At 44.1% G+C, this 17,642-nt stretch overlaps 1 protein-coding gene across 1 annotated transcript in view; it reads right to left on the reverse strand.

Annotated features, from left to right (window-relative positions):
- The window catches only part of DEUP1 (deuterosome assembly protein 1), an 85,716-nt gene that overhangs the window by 57,565 nt on the left and 10,509 nt on the right, over positions 1 to 17,642 (reverse strand). The window contains exons 4-5 of the mRNA XM_068149127.1: positions 15,103 to 15,198; positions 8,348 to 8,482 (exon numbers count right to left, since the gene is read on the reverse strand). Coding sequence (XP_068005228.1) covers positions 8,348 to 8,482; positions 15,103 to 15,198 — 231 coding nt within the window. The remainder of the gene's footprint in view (positions 1 to 8,347; positions 8,483 to 15,102; positions 15,199 to 17,642) is intronic.

Genomic DNA, 17,642 nt, shown 5'->3' on the forward strand with positions numbered 1-17,642 from the left:
CTACAAAACAAGAAAATCTTTTCAATTAAATGCCATAACTGTATGTAAACTGTTAGAACCAAGCCATTACTGCTAAAATCATAAAGCTATTTCCACCTTCACCAGGATATGCTTAGAAAAGATCAGGTGGGCAGCCCAAGCCCTGCTGTCCCCAGCATCCTAGAGCCTGCCTTTTCCTCTCCTCCTCCCCAGCCGACTGGCAGCCCACTGCTGCTGCTCCCTCCGGGGCTGCCGTTCCCCGACCTCTCTTTACTCCTTTATTCAGTCATCAGCAAATGTGCAGATGACACTAAGCTGGGAGCAGATGTTGATCTGTTAGAGGGTAGATGGGCTCTGAAGAGGGACCTCGACTGACTGGACAGATGGGCAGAGTCCAACATGATGGCATTCAACAAGTTCCAGTGCCGGGTGCTGCACTTTGGCCACAACAACCCCATGCAGAGCTACAGGCTGGGGTCAGAGTGGCTGAGAGCTGCCAAACAGAAAGGGACCTGGGGGTGCTGATTGACAGCCACCTAAACATGAGCCAGCAGTGTGCCCAGGTGGACAAGAAGGCCAATGGCATCCTGGCCTGCATCAGGAATAGTGTGGCCAGCAGGAGCAGGGAAGTCATTGTGCCCCGGTACTCAGCACTGGTTAGGCCACACCTTGAGTCCTGTGTCCAGTTCCAGGCCCCTCAATTTAAGAAGGACATTGAGACACTTGAACGTGTCCAGAGAAGGGCAACAAGGCTGGGGAGAGGTCTTGAGCAAAGCCCTGTGAGGAGAGGCTGAGGGAGCTGGGGTTGTTTAATCTAGAGAAGAGGAGGCTCAGGGGAGACCTCATTGATGTCTACAACCACCTGAAGGGAGGTTGTAGCCAGGTGGGGGTTCAGTATTCAGTATTCCTAAGGTTGGAAGGGACCTCAAAGATCATCAAGTCCAACCTGTCACCCCAGACCCCATGACTAGAGTAGGGAGGACACTACTGCCCACTGCAGGCTTTGAACTCACAACCTTCCCATCAAGGGTCTGATGCACTACCAACTGAGCCACTTGAAGTTCGTCTCTTCTCCCAGGCAACCAGCACCAGAACAAGAGGACACAGTCTCAAGCTGTGCCAGGGGAAGTTTAGGCTCGAGGTGAGGAGAAAGTTCTTCCCAGAAAGTTGTTCCCCATTGGAATGTGCTGCCCAGGGAGGTGGTGGAGTCACCATCCCTGGAGGTGTTCAAGAGGAGATTGGATATGGCACTTGGTGCCATGGTCTAGTCATGAGGTCTTGAGTGACAGGTTGGACTTGATCTTTGAGGTCTCTTCCAACCTTGGTGATACTGTGATACTGTGAAGATGGCACAATTGGAGCAATTTGCATTTTTTCTCTGAGGGATAACTCCTTTTCTCAGTTTCATGTTCCTTGCCCTCAGTTTAAAAAAACTGTTTCAGAAACTTTCAAGGGCACAGAATTTTGTCAAGGATTTTTCTCCTCTGCTGCATATTTCCCTAGCACTTAATGCTAATTAGCCTGAAATGTGAAGAAGGTGATTATGGTGACCTAGTCAAAGCAGCTACCTATAAAAAATAATTTGAGAGAAATGTTCTGTGATTTATTGAACTCAGCCATTGTGTGTGAGCGCCTCAGGATAGATATTAACCTCTGACTAGAGAGCTAGCGTTACACAGTTCATGTATAAACAGCTCAGCTACTACAGGATCTGTACTCTGATATCATTATCCTTAAACTTGGGGAAGGATCATTTGTACATTCTGCAGAGTCCCACACCCCATTCAGTTCCTTGCACCAATTAGAATTCTACCCCAAAACTTCAGAAGATCTGTATTAACAGTGTTTGTGCATTTGCAGGCTGTATGAAGAATCCTGATTACTATGGTGACTGGTTTTGCTGTTTAAAACACTGTCCACAGGGATCCCTCTACTGGGAGATTAACAATCAGCAATAATCTTTCAGAAGACTGAGAATTAGCTGAAAAATGGCAACAAAATATGACTGGGAAGCTATGTATCATGGTCAGAGATCAAGCCAAGGAAGAAAATGTGTATTAAAATTCAATAGGGTTACAAATACCATACTTCACTGACAAGGACAGCAAAGTGTATTTGCTAGACATCTTTTGGTGTCATTGACTTTGTTCCCAGAATTTGTGTTGGCTGAACACCTAGACAGAACTGACCACTGGCTGCATATCAAATAAAAAGCTGAGAAGAAACTTGCAGGCAAAGTTCTTTTCTGGAGATAACAAATTGAGGTCCCCATGACATCTAAGTTCTGGAGTCTGACATATCAAAATGTCAAAGCATCCCATGAAAAATATTGCATGAGACTCCATCTGAAAATTCAAGACCTCGAAAGGTCTTAGAGGACACAGTCTCAAACTGCACCAGGGGAAGTTTAGCCTGGAGGTGAGGAGAAAGTTCTTCCCAGAAGGAGTAATTGGCCATTGGAATGTGCTGCCCAGGGAGGTGGTGGAGTCACCATCCCTGGAGGTGTTAAAAAAGGGATTGGATGTGGCACTTGAAGCCATGGTTTAGTAGTCGTGAGGTCTTCAGTGACAGGTTGGACTTGATGATCTTTGAGGTCTTTTCCAACCTTGTTGATCCTATGATTCTATGAAAAAGGATGAATTTGAGAGATGGACATAGGTTCAGTTAATGCTTTTGAAATAGTTAAGGGCTAACAGTCCACCAGACTTCCACTTAATAAATTAGTTGGTGTCATGTTAAAGTTGTGAAGAAAACTGTCTTCAACTAAAGTCTGCTGATGGCAGGGAAAAGCTCAACAGAAAAATGTAGATGGTCACCCTCAGTACTCTGTTTTGTCTTGTCTTTGCCAGGGGAGGTTTAGGCTGGAGATGAGGAGAAAGTTCTTCCCAGAAAGAAAGATTAGCCATTGGAATGTGCTGCCCAGGGAGTTGGAGTCACCATCCCTGGAGGTGTTCAAAAAGGGATTGGATGTGGCACTTGAAGCCATGGTTTAGTTCGTCCTGAGGTGTTGGGTGACAGGTTGAACTTGATGATCTTTGAGGTCTTTTCCAGCCTTATTGATTCTATGATTCCATACAATCAACATGCATCAGTCAGTAGTTTTGCCCTATCAAGCCTTGCTTTTGTGGAAGTGCAATAGCTGCAATACAATGCTTTCAGCATCTACCCCCCAAAATTAACTGACATCCTTTGGTATGGGTAAGGAGTCTCAGAGCAAATGCTCAGAAAGTGTTGCACTAGATTCAGATCCAAAGATCTCAGTAACAGTGGAAGAGGGGATTACCAGGCAGCAATGTAATTGCCTTCCCCTTACTTAGTTTCCAAGCTGTCTTGTGGCCCAGTTAATTTGTAAGCTATTTTCCAGCTTTTTACAGCAGGCTAGTTCATCAAGACATCATTAAATCAATATATCTATATTTTTTTTCTGGATTGGAAGGAATTAAGAGAATTAAAATATGCTAGATCAATAGGCTATATATAAAATGCAATAAGCAATTTGGCAAGGGAAAAAGAATCTCAAAGTCAACCAAGAACTGAGTGGAAACTTGGAGGCTGAAAAATACGATACAAAAGGGGTGAGTGAGCCAATAAACATCTCCAAGTGTGGTTTTAGAGTAGTGCATAGATATTAATTTCTCTACATAAATTATATTAATGTGTATTTATGATCTTTTAAAAAGTAAGGGCTAGCTTAGACTTGAGAGAACTTCATATGTTAGTTAACATAGCAATGATCTCCTTCTATGATCAGGTGACTGCCTGGTGGATGTGGGGCAGGCTGTGGATGTAGTCTACCTGGACCTCAGCAAGGCCTTTGACACCGTCCCCCATAGCAAACTCCTGGCCAAGCTGTCAGCCCATGGCTTGGACAGCAGCACTCTGAGCTGGGTTAGGAACTGGCTGGAGGCTGAGCCCAGAGAGTGGTGGTGAATGGTGCCACATCCAGCTGGCAGCCACTCACTAGTGGTGTGCCCCAAGGATCAGTGCTGGGCCCTGTGCTCTTTAACATCTTTATTGATGATCTGGATGAGGGCATTGAGTCCATCATCAGTAAATTTGCTGACAACACCAAGCTGGGGACAGGAGTTGATCTGCTGGAGGGTAGAGAGGCTCTGCAGAGGGACCTCGACAGGCTGGACAGATGGGCAGAGTCCAAGGGCAGGAGATTGAACACATCCAAGCGCCAGGTTCTGCACATTGGCCACAACAACCCCATGCAGTGCTACAGGCTGGGGTCAGAGTGGCTGAGAGCAGCCACGTAGAGAGGGACCTGGGGGTGCTGGTTGATGGTAGGCTGAACATGAGCCTGCAGTGTGCCCAAGCAGCCAAGAGGGCCAATGGCATCCTGGCCTGCATCAAGAACAATGTGGCCAGCAAGAGCAGGGAGGTCATTCTGCCCCTGTACACTGCACTGGTTAGGCCGCACCTTGAGTCCTGTGTCCAGTTCTGGGCCCCTCAGTTTAGGAAGGAGGTTGACTTGCTGGAACGAGTCCAGAGAAGAGCAACAAAGTTGGTGAGGGGTCTGGAACACAAGTCCTATGAGGAGAGGCTGAGGGAGCTGGGGTTGCTTAGCCTGGAGAAGAGGAGACTCAGGGGTGACCTTATCACTCTCTACAACTACCTGAAGGGAGGTTGTAGACAGGCAGATGTTGGTCTCTTCTCCCAGGCAGCCAGTACCAGAACAAGAGGACATAGTCTCAGGCTGTGCCAGGGGAGGTTTAGGTTGGATGTTAGGAAGAAGTTCTATATAGAAAGAGTGATTGCCCATTGGAATGGGCTGCCTGGGGAGGTGGTGGAGTCATCATCACTGGAGGTGTTCAGGAGGAGACTTGATGGGGTGCTTGGTGCCATGGGTTAGTTGTTTAGGTGGGTTGGATTGGTTGATGGGTTGGACATGATGATCTTGAAGGTCTTTTCCAACCTGGTTTATTCTATGTATGTATGTATGTATTCTATGTAAATAAGTAGGAGAACTGCAGTTTCTAGAACTGTTGCTCTTTTAATTTGAAGAACTAGCAAAATGGCAGTATACTGTTTTATACAGTGAAAACTATAATCTTTATAAGCTGTTATGAGCACTTCCTTTTTCATAAAGGAAAAGACTGATAATTTTTCACACTTGTTATAAACTGGTATATTCCCCAGATTTTGAATGATAAGATTTTATTTGCTAACTGAAACAAAATCAAGTGCTTTCCAGCATAGATTCATACCAATCTTTCCCCACAGCTTTCCTAATATCTGCTTTGGTATTTCAAACTAATAAACATCTTCCCATTTTATTCAACATCACACAAATGGAGTTTCAGATCACTTAATGAGAACTGCAGGTTCAAGGCCTTACTGAAGCACTGCTGAGCTTAGTAGATTTTCAACACAATAATTATTTCCTGAATACTAGAATTTGCTGAATATATTCCAAGCACTCATTTTTCATACTGGGTAATTAATCAAATTATAGCATTGTGTTACATTATTTTCACATTTTAATCTTAAATAAGGTCACTCTTAAATTAGGTGGATCAGACAGTTTTGTGGTAGTGACATATTTAGTCAAGGATAGATGTATAACCCATTTATTATTCCTGGTGTAGGAGATGTTGGCAGCAGTGCTGCAGTCTGAAGCATAGCAGCTTTTCTCATGGCAAGCACTCTTCCAGGTGCAAGAGCAGGAGCAGGGAAGTCATTTTGCCCCTGTACACTGGACTGGTTAGGCTGCACCTCGAGTACTATGTCCAGTTCTGGGCCCCTCAGTTTGGGAAGGAGGTTGACTTGCTGGAACGAGTCCAGAGAAGGGCAACGAAGTTGGTGAGGGGCTTCGAACACAGCCCTGTGAGGAGAGACTGAGGGAGCTGGGGTTGCTTAACCTGGAGAGGAGGAGACTCAGGGGTGGCCTTATTGCTCTCTACAACTACCTGAAGGGAGGTTGTAGACAAGCAGAGGTTGGTCTCTTCTCCCAGGCAGCCAGCACCAGAACAAGAGGACACAGTCTCAGGCTGCGCCAGGGGAGGTTTAGGCTGGATGTTAGGAACAAGTTCTATCCAGAGAGAGTGATTGCCCATTGGAATGGGCTGTCTGGGGAGGTGGTGGAATCACCGCCATTGGAGGTGTTCAGGAGGAGACTTGATGGGGTGCTTGGTGCCATGGGTTAGTTGTTTAGGTGGGTTGGATTGGTTGATGGGTTGGATGTGATGATCTTGAAGGTCTCTTCCAACCTGGTTTATTCTATGTATTCTATGTATTCTATGTATTCTAAGAGACAGCAATAGTATGTAGGAATAGGATGTGTCTAGGATGTGGCCCATTATGTACTAATAGTCACATAAAGGTTGCAGAAATTAGTTCTGTATCTTATATAATAGAACACTGGCAAGTCTGAAATAAAGATTCTAAATCTTAACTGCAGCTTAAGCACTTAAAGTCTACTAGGTTTTAAACTCTCCTTAAGTACTTAAAATCTACTACCTCTCATTGTGAAGTTCTCAAAGTGTCTAAATAACATGCATCTTAAATCTACATAAATCTACATCATAACTCTCTGAAATCTACATCATAAACCTGTAAGTTTTCAGAATAGAGTAGAAGAATGGAATGGAATGGAATGGAATGGAATGGAATGGAATGGAATGGAATGGAATGGAATGGAATGGAATGGAATAGGATTAACCAGGTTGGAAAAGAACTTTGAGATCAACTAGTCCAACCTGTCATCCAACACCATCTAATCAAGTAAACCATGGCACCAAGCACCCCATCCAGTCTCTTCCTAAACACCTCAAGGGATGGGGGCTCCACCACCTACCAGGGCAGCACATTCCAATGGTCAAGCTCTCTTTCTGTGAAGAGCTTCTTCCTAACATCCAGCCTAAACCTGCTTAGCATCTAGGCAACTAGCTCCCACTTGCAACTGTGTTCCTTCCTTTAGTTTCCCTACAGGACCCAGTTCAGTCAACACTCAAAGCACACAGTACTTTATAATGCTCTTTACAAATGATGGCAAAAAAAAACCCCATAAATATGTTTTTGGTGATACTTCTTTGCTTCATCACTTAAGTGGTTAGACTGTTCTCCCTAATATGTGGAAGACTCAGTACAACAATCTTCTCTCCAGACAGAAACTGAACCAGAATGTTCCCTTGTTAATTTTCTACCTAACAAATGTTGGTTTTCAACAAGCTGTGCAGTTCTTTCTTTTTGGAGTTCTTTCACTTTGCACAGGATATTGGCAAATTCATTGAATATGTAAAATAAGCAAAAATTAGTACAGCTAGAGATTACATCACTCAGTTATAAGGAATGAGATTGGATACAAGTTTTTGCATCAGTAGCCAAGATTAAACTGGCTAAAATCCATTCTGTCCCCATAGGGACTGTGAATATGACCACAGCTTGTCCTCAGTATCTCATAGTATCTAGCCTGCACTCAGTGTGCTGGATTCTGTGGAGAGTGTTCTTAAGTGCCTAACCCTTCCTCATGTGTTACCTAAGGAAACTAGGCACTGAGATCAAGGCTGCAGATTGCCTCAAGCACACTGATGCTGACAAGATAGGCGTAGAACAGGTTTGCAATCCTGAATCATTTTTCTGTCTAGCCCTACATAGTCAAAGTTGTCCTGAGGTCTATGAAACTTGAATTAATGGCAGGTATTATGTGACAGTATCCTGCAGATGTAAAAGAGCTCATGCCTCAGCAGATTATATGGCTAGTACATGTATATTAAACATATCTATTAATAGGTACACTTATGAAGGAAATAGAATAGAATAGAATGGAATAGAATAGAATAGAGTAGAGTAGAGTAGAGTAGAATAGAATAGAATAGAATAGAATAGAATAGAATAGAATAGAATAGAATAGAATAGAATTAACCAAGTTGGAAAAGACCTTTGAGATCATTGAGTCCAACCTATCACCCAACACCATCTACTCAACTAAACCATGGCACCAAGCACCCCATCCAGTCTCTTCCTAAACACCTCTAGTGATGGTGACTCCACCACCTCCCTGGGCAGCACATTCCAATGGCCAATCACTCTTTCTATGAAGAACTTCTTCCTAACATCCAGCCTAAACCTCCCCTGGCACAGCTTGAGACTGTGTCCTCTTGTTCTGGTGCTGGTTGCCTGGGAGAAGAGACCAACTCCATTCACTCATAGACTCATTCATTCATAAAACTATTCAAAACACAAATAAAACTTGTATAAAAGAACAAAACCTGAATATTAAACTATGTGTCTTTTCTTGCCAGAGGAAGGAAATGATGTCCTTTTTGCAGAACTATTAGGAAATTAAAGCTCACAACTGGAAATCACAAATTGGCCTTCAAAGACATATTAAAATTCGAATGTAATAATAAAATATTCTTACCTCCAGTGTCTTGTATAAATTGTTCAGTTCAGGGTGTGTCTCTAGGCTTTTCTCAGGTTTTTCTCTACTTTCAGCCTTTTTTTGCTTTGAGTGATGTGACTGTAGCTTTTCATAGCTACGCCTCAACTTTGCAAACTACAAAGGAAAGCAGAGTTGAACATGCAGAGTAAATCAAATATGACCATGCAGCCAGAGTTTTCTTTAAACTAGAATGGCCAACTGCAGCTTCAGCATCCTAAACATTCAACCAGTGGAACAAAGAATCAATTAATAATGTTAATTTCATAGAGATGAACAACCCTAAGCTCTCACACAAATGCTCACTAACTCTGCACATGGGTTGATTTGACAGCCACTTAATTCTGCTGAAGTTATTTATGGCACTGTGTTCAAAATGTCATTTCCCCTACAAAGTTTATGTGACATGTTCTGCACTTGTTTACTGCCATCTTGTGTTGACATTTTTAAAGGGTGCTTCACTAGCCAGGAGGTAGGATTACCACAGAATCACAGAATGGTAGGGGTTGGAAGGGACCTCTGAAGATCGTTGAGTCATGTACTTTAAGCTTGCAGGTTTCTTTTATTATCATGAAAATGGCTGAAACGTTAGGTGTGATGATTGCATTCTTCTTGACCATTAAGCATTAAAGAGTGTCTATAAGAATTAGATACTAAATACTCTTCTGATTGTTGATCTTCCCATGAAAGCATGGCTTAGGAATCAGAGGCAAAGAAGCCAGAGGTGGAGAAGGAATGGAACCAGTGGAAGGTACCAGCCTCTTCAGAAAAGTGGTTGGAGTGATCAACAGCTTGCTACACTGTAAAAGCAAAGGGGCTGTTAACAGCTTTGATACAGCAAGCTGACATTGTCTGGTAGAGATGTACAACTAGGGTTTTAAAGAAAGAAATAAAAAAGGAATATCAAGGATATTGACAAAGAAAACACTAAAAATACAGTCCTGAGCCAAGTCAAAGGAAAGAACTTTGCAAACAATGTTGAGTAGAAAAGAAGCTTAGAACTTAGCCTGAAGAAGAGGAGGCTCAGGGGTGACCTTATTCTCTCTACAACTAAATACCTGAAGGGAGGTTGTAGACAGGCAGAGGTTGGTCTCTTCTCCCAGGCAACCAGTACCAGAACAAGAAGACACAGTCTCAGGCTGCGCCAGGGGAGTTTTAGGTTGGATGTTAGGAGGAAGTTCTATACAGAGAGAGTGATTGCCCACTGGAATGTGCTGCCTGGGGAGGTGGTGGAGTCACCATCACTGGAGGTGCTCAGGAGGAGACTTGCTGGGGTTGGATTGGTTGATGGGTTGGATGCGATGATCTTGAAGGTCTCTTCCAACCTGGTCTGGTCTATTCCATTCCATTCCATTCCATTCCATTCCATTCCATTCCATTCCATTCCATTCCATTCCATTCCATTCCATTCCATTCCATTCCATTCCATTCCATTCCAACTGAGAGTACAGATCATTTCTGTTGTTGCTTTGTTCCTTTAGATTCAGGTACATATGATACTAACATTCCTGACTCTAACATAAAGTCCTTATCTACTCAAAAAAAAAATCCATAAAGTTTTCTCTTTATATTAACTGTTCTAGAGAACTGCTGTCTGGAAAAGAAGTTATTTCCAAGGAAGTAATTGGACTGTTTGCGCTAAAAAAGCTAGGAAATACAGGATGTAAGACTTCAGCAAGTCAGTCTAAAATGGAGCAGATAGCCAAAATGAGAAAATTCAGTTGGAATATTAGATTTATTGAATGCAAGTAGGGTAGAATAGAATAGAATAGAATAGAATAGAATAGAATAGAATAGAATAGAATAGAATAGAATAGACCAGACCAGGTTGGAAGAGACCCTCAAGATCATCGTGTCCAACCTATCATCCAACACCACCTAATCAACTAAACCATGGCACCAAGCACCCCATCAAGTCTCCTCCTGAACATCTCCAGTGATGGTGACTCCACCACCTCCCCAGGCAGCCCATTCCAATGGGCAATCACTCTCTCTGTGTAGAACTTCCTCCTAACATCCAACCTAAACCTCCCCTGGTGCAGTCTGAGACTGTGTCCTCTTGTTCTGGTGCTGGCTGCCTGGGAGAAGAGACCAACCTCTGCCTGCCTACAACCTCTCTTCAGGTAGTTGTAGAGAGCAATAAGGTCACCCCTGAGTCTCCTCTCCTCCAGGCTAAGCAGCCCCAGCTCCCTCAGCCTCTCCTCATAGGGCTTGTGTTCCAAGCCCTTCACCAATTTTTTTGCCCTTCTCTGGACTCGTTCCAGCAAGTCAACCTCCTTCCTAAACTGAGGGGCCCAGAACTGGACACAGTACTCGAGGTGTGGCCTAACCAGTGCAGTGCAGTGTCCAGGGGCATATTTCAGACATAGTCTGGAAACGAGACTAAAAGCCAAGAATCCCTTCATTCAGTGCTAGTTACTTTAAAAATGAAGTCTGAGTTGTTCTATTTGCATGTTGTACAAGTGAAAGAGAAGAAAAAATGAGTCATTTGTAGTGAATTCTGTGGTAGAATTGATCTAAGTTCAGATTTCTGAAAGTTAGACATCCAAGCCTGAGCTGTTCTCCATTACAAAAAGCTGTCACTAAGTGCTTAGTCACTTCAGCTATCTTAAATTCTCATCATATGCTGACATGAATTATATTCTAGGAGTGTCCGTTTTCGTCCACCGATTCTAAAGGGAGCCTGAGGTAGCTCAGATGCAGACATCTAGCTTTTAAACATCTAAGTAAGGCAATTAGCTGCTAAAGTGCTTAAAGCAAGAATGGATTCTTGTACTTTTTCTGAGGGATTTCTGGCATTTTGAAAATAAGAATAACTACTAAGCATTAGTACAGAGCAAAAAATGAAGGAAAAAAGTAATGAAGGTGAACTCCTAAAGTGTTTGCTGTTTCATTATGATGAAGTGTTCTACATTTGCATAGCAGTGTGGCTTAAGACTTCCTGGTTACATAACAGGAATTATTTCCATAGAATAGAATAGAATAGAATAGAATAGAATAGAATAGAATAGAATAGGACAGGACAGGACAGGACAGGACCAGGTTGGAAGAGACCTTCAAGATCATCGTGTCCAACCTATCAACCAATCCAACACCACCTAAACAACTAAACCATGGCACCAAGCACCCCATCAAGTCTCCTCCTGAACACCTAATAGAAGAAGGTGGTGGTTTGACCCTGGCTGGAGGCCAGATGCTCACCAAAGCCCATCTATCACTTCCCTTCTTAGATGAATAGGGGAAAGGGAAAACATAACAAGAGGCCCATGGGTCAAGATGATAGCAGGTTAGTAAGGCAAGAGCAAAAGCAAAGGCCATGCATGGAAGCAAGAGCAAACAACAATATTATTCTCTACTTGCCATCAGCAGGTGATGTCCAGCAGGACTTCATGGCATGTAGTGGTTGCTCCCTGTCCTCCCTCACTTCCTCCTTTCCCTTAGCTTTTATATCTTGAGCTGACATCCTATGGTATGGCATGCCCCTTGGTTGGTTTGGGTCGGCTGGCCTGGTTGAGCCCTCTCCTCAGCCTACTATTGTGGGGAGGGAGTGTTGGGAAAGCACAACCTTGGTGCTGTGTGAGCACTGCTCAGCAGTAGCCAAAACACTGATGTGTTATCAACACCCTTCCAGCTACCAATACAAAACACAGCACTACAAAAGATGCTATGGGGAGAGCTAACTCCATCTCAGCCAAACCCAGTACAAAGAAAAACACAGGTTTTACTGCACAGAATAAGTTCAATGGGAATGTTGCTCATTAAACCACTGCTTTTAACAATAGCAAGGGTAAAATGCACAGAGGACCACAGAAGCAGTATATCAGAGAAGTTTTTTTCTGAACAGAGTAGCATTCTGACAGCTGGAAAAAGTGAGCCTTTCTACCAAGATTATTAGGAAGGAACAAAAATTGGGAGGGATTTTAGGAATACATCTGCAGAGAAAGATATAATGCTACTGGTAAATAGTAATGCACCATTTGTCCAAAACTAAAGTGTAGCTTTTATGATATACAGCACAGAAGGAAGCATAACTTTCAAATGAGGATTAAAAAACAAAAGAAGGGAGAAAAAGGAGATAAGGCAAAGATTCATATTGTCAGGAAGCTCTCTATTTTATATTTGACTTTGTGCAGTTAAAAATTGGGGATATTAAAGTAATTTTATTGTAACATTGCAGCACTGTAATGCAAGAAAGAAAGTTGATAAGGAGGTGTGGTAAATGCTGGAGCAGAGTGGGATAGTCCTACTGCTAGCATAGGTGCTTGGAATTGCTCTGGCAGGGATCCTAACTTCCACACTGAAGACCTCAGCTGGAGTACTGCATCCAGCAGTACTCATCACAGGAAGACCAGACCTCATCACAGGAAGAACCTGCTGGAGTGGGTTCAGAGGAGGGCCATGAAAATGGCAGCACCTCTCCTAAAAGGACAGGCTGAGAGAGCTGGGGTTATTCAGCCTGGAGAAGAGAAAGCTCCAGGGAGACCATATAGAGGCCTTCCTGTACCTGAAGGGACCTACAAGAAGGCTGCAGAGGGACTGTTTACAAAGGCCTGTAGTGATAGGAGAAGGGGCAATGGTTTTAAATTAGAGAAGAGCAGATTTAGGATGGATGTTAAGAGGATGTTCTTTACCATGAGGCTAGTGGAACACTGGAACAGGTTGCCCAGGAAGGCAGTTGAAGCCCCATTCAAGACATAATTGTGTATGTTCAGTGTTTCCTGAGAAAGGGAATAGACTGAAGTTTGCTCAGGTTCATAACTGAATTAGAAACACAGAGCAAACACAGCCAAATAGAATCATAGAATCAGAGAACGGTTTGGATTGGGAGGGACCTTTACAGATCATCTAGTCCAACCCCTCTGCTGAGGGTAGGGACTTCCATTACATTTGGTTGCTCAAAGTCCTGTTCAACCTGAACTTGAACACTTCCAGTGATGAGGCATCATAACTTGTTTGGGCAATTTGTGTCAGTGTGTCACCATACTCAACCTAAAAAAATCTCCTCCTTATGTACAATCTAAATCTTTCAGTTTAGAGTCATTGTCTCTCTGTCTTGGTGAAAAGTCTCCCTCCAGCCTTCTTATAAGCTCCTTTTAAGTATTGAAAGGCCACAGTAAGAATTCTCTAGAGCCTTTCTCTTCTCCAGGCTGAACAACCCCAAATCTCTCAGCCCTTCTTCACAGCAGAGGTGTTCCATCTCTCTGATCGTTTTTGTGGCCTTTTTCTGGACCTGCTCAAGCAGGTGTATGACTTTCTTGTACTGGGGACCCCAGAGCTGGATTTCAGGGCTCCAGGTGGGGTGACACCAGAGCAGAGTAGAAGGGGAGAATCATCTCCCTCAAGCTGCTGGATAAACTTCCTTTATGCAACCTAGTTGGCTTTCTGGACTGCAAGCACACTCTGAAATAAATAAAGGCAAATCAAATTCTGAATTACAATAATCCAGCTTGCTCTAGTTTTGATAGTATGTTCCCTCAGGGAAAGCTATCAGACTACATTAATAACCCCTGTAAAGAAGGCAAATTAAACCCAGAAAAAAATATAGCAAAGGCATGATGAGAACAATTTAAGAGTTAAGATTTATAATGTGCATCAGACTCTTGTTAACATAGAATCATAGAATCATAGCTTCAATAAGGTTGGAAAAGACCTCAGAGATCACCAAGTCCAACCTATCACCCAACACCTCATAACTAACTAAACCATGGCTTCAAGTGCCACGTCCAATCCCCTCTTGAACACCTCCAGGGACAGTGACTCCACCACCTCCCTGGGCAGCACATTCCAATGGCTAACAACTCTGTGAAGAACTTTCTCCTCACCTCCAGCCTAAACTTCCCCTGGCAGAGCTTGAGACTGTGTCCACTTCTTCTAGTGCTGGTTGCCTGGGAGAAGAGATCAACCCCCACCTGGCTACAGCCTCCCTTCAGGGAGTTGTAGAGAGCAAGAAGGTCTCCCCTGAGCCTCCTCTTCTCCAGGCTAAATAATCCCAGCTCCCTCAGCCTCTCCTCACAGGGCTGTGCTTGAGACCTCTCCCCAGCCTCATTGCCTTTCTCTGGACACATTCAAGTGTTTTGATGTCCTTCTTAAATTGAGGGGCCCAGAACTGGACACAGGACTCAAGGTGTGGCCTAACCAGTGCTGACTACAGGGGCAGAATGACTTACCTGCTCCTGCTGGTAACACCATTCCTGATAAAGGCCGGGATGCCATTGGCCATCTTAGCCACCTGGACACACTGCTCATTCATATTCAGCCTACTGTCAATCAGGACCCCCAGGTCCCTTTCTGCCTGGCCGCTCTTCAGCCACTCTGACCCCAGCCTGTAGCACTGCATGGGGTTGTGGCCAAAGCACAGCACCTGGCACTTGGACTTATTAAATGACATCATGTTGGCCTCTGCCCATCTGTCCAGCCTGTCAAGGTCCCTCTGGAGAGCTCTTCTACCCTCTAATTATCTATTTTATTAATTCAGCAAGGTTTTAATTTATCTGTACCAAGTAAGGACATCAAGTATTTGTCTCCATAACAAACGTTGTGATCACATCAGAATCCATCCAAAGAGTTTGGACATGTGAGTACAGAAATGATAATGGAGCCAGGCAGGATGCTGTGGTCATCATTATTTGTGTGACATGATTCATCTTCACCAAATCCATAAAGGTATATATAGTGTTAGGCATGCATAAGCTCATTGTACTGCAATCATAAAATAATGAAATTGGCGTTTCTCTTACTTGGGACTGCAGTGCTTGAAGCTGAGTTTCATAGTTCTCAACCATTTCGTATTTAGCTTTCTGCAAGTCTTCTAGTTTCTGCTGTAGTAGTCCCACCTACAGTGAGGATGAGGATTCAAATTTACTGCTTCTGAAGTGTTCAAAAATAGTTCATTTTTGGAACAGTCATTTGAAATTTTGAAGGCAGATGACTGCCTAAGAGATAGACACTAAAAGTACATGTTTATTCAGTAACTTCATAACAAAACTGGATACCACAAACCTAGATTGGGTTAACAATAAGTAAAGGATTTTACAATAAAAAAGTCTCATGACGTGCTTATGTTATTATTTAATGATAATGCTGTATGAATCTATCATGACAGACCATTTAATGAAAGCATTTCTGACCCAGATATACAAATGGAATGGAATGGAATGGAATGGAATGGAATGGAATGGAATGGAATGGAATGGAACGGAACGGAACGGAACAGAACAGAACAGAACAGAACAGAACAGAACAGAATAGAATAGAATAGAATAGAATAGAATAGAATAGAATAGAATAGAATAGAATAGAATAGAATAGACCAGGTTGGAAGAGACCTTCAAGATCATCGTGTCCAACCCATCAACCAATCCAACCCACCTAAACAACTAACCCATGGCACCAAGCACCCCATCAAGTCTCCTCCTGAACACCTCCAGTGATGGTGATTCCACCACCTCCCCAGGCAGCACATTCCAATGGGCAATCACTCTCTCTGTATAGAACTTCTTCCTAACATCCAACCTAAACCTCCCCTGGCGCAGCCTGAGACTGTGTCCTCTTGTTCTGGTGCTGGCTGCCTGGGAGAAGAGACCAACATCTGCCTGTCTACAACCTCCCTTCAGGTAGTTGTAGAGAGCAAGAAGGTCACCCCTGAGTCTCCTCTTCTCCAGGCTAAGCAACCCCAGCTCCCTCAGCCTCTCCTCATAGGGCTTGTGTTCCAAACCCCTCACCAACTTTGTTGCCCTTCTCTGGACACATTCCAGCAAGTCAATGAACTGCTGTGCCCCATTGCCAAAATCTTGCTTGGATCGCTGGAACAATCACATAAATGACTTTCAGCTACTTAGGTACAAATTACTGGGAGACACCATAGACTCATTTCAGCTCCCTAAGTACAGTGCCATTTGAGATAACTTGAATTATCTGAGTTTCAAAGAGATCTGAGAAATATGACAAAGAGCACACCTGACACCTGTGCTTTTCTGGAGGGGCAGCTGGAAGCTAGGTAGGATATAATAAATTATTTAAGATAACATTTCAGTACAGGCAAATAAATTGATGCTTTAAATAATTAGAATCACAGAAACATTCAGGTTGGAAAAGACCCTCAGGATCACCAAGTCCAACTGATGTTCCGACTGGACAGGTGGGCAGAGTCCAACAGGATGGCATTCAACAAGTCCCAGTGCCGAGTGCTGCACTTTGGCTACGGCAATCCCATGCAGAGCTACAGGCTGGGGTCAGAGTGGCTGGAGAGCTGCCAAACAGAGAGGGACCTGGGGGTGCTGATCGACAGCCACCTGAATATGAGCCAGCAGTGTGCCCAGGTGGCCAAGAGGGCCAATGGCATCCTGGCCTGCATTAGGAATAGTGTGGCCAGCAGGAGCAGGGAAGTCATTGTGCCCCTGGACTCTGCATTGGTTAGGCCACACCTTGAGTCCTGTGTCCAGTTCTGGGCCCCTCAGTTTAAGAAGGACATCGAAACACTTGAATGTGTGCAGAGAAGGGCAACAAGGCTGGGGAGAGGCCTTGAACACAAGCCCTATGAGGAGAGGCTGAGGGAGCTGGGATTGTTTAGCCTGGAGAAGAGGAGGCTGAGGGGTGACCTCATTGCCCTCTACAACTACCTGAAAGGTGGTTGTAGCCAGGTGGGGGTTGGCCTCTTCTCCCAGGCAACCAGCACCAGAACAAGGGGACACAGTCTCAAGCTGCGCCAGGGGAGGTTTAGACTCGAGGTGAGGAGGAAGTTCTTCACCGAGCGAGTCATTCGTCATTGGAATGTGCTGCCCAGGGAGGTGGTGGAGTCATCGACCCTGGAGGCGTTCAAGAGGAGATTGGATGTGGCACTTGGTGCCATGGTCTAGTCATGGGGTCTGTGTTGATAGGTTGGACTCGATGATCCTCGAGGTCCTTTCCAACCTAAGTGATACTGTGATACTGTAACCCTTCTCTACAAGGTTCACCCCTAAACCATATCCCCAAGCACCACATCATAGAATCATAGAATCAATAATGTTGGAAAAGACTTCAAAGATCATCAAGTCCAACCTGTCACCCAAGACCTCATGACTACTAATCCAAGGCACCAAGTGCCATGTCCAATCCCTTTTTGAACACCTCCTCCAGGGACAGTGACTCAAGCACCTTTAAACACATCCAGGGTCGATGACTCAACCACCTCCCTGGGCAGCACATTCCCATGCCTGCCCACTCTTTCCACAAAAAAATTCTTCCTAATGTCCAGTCTAAACCTATCCTGCTGCAGCTTGAGGCTGTTTCCTCTTGT

This window comes from Melanerpes formicivorus, unplaced genomic scaffold (genome assembly GCF_026170545.1).
Source record: "Melanerpes formicivorus ecotype bairdi unplaced genomic scaffold, bMelFor1.0.p_v2 SCAF_1, whole genome shotgun sequence".
NCBI lineage: Eukaryota > Metazoa > Chordata > Aves > Piciformes > Picidae > Melanerpes > Melanerpes formicivorus.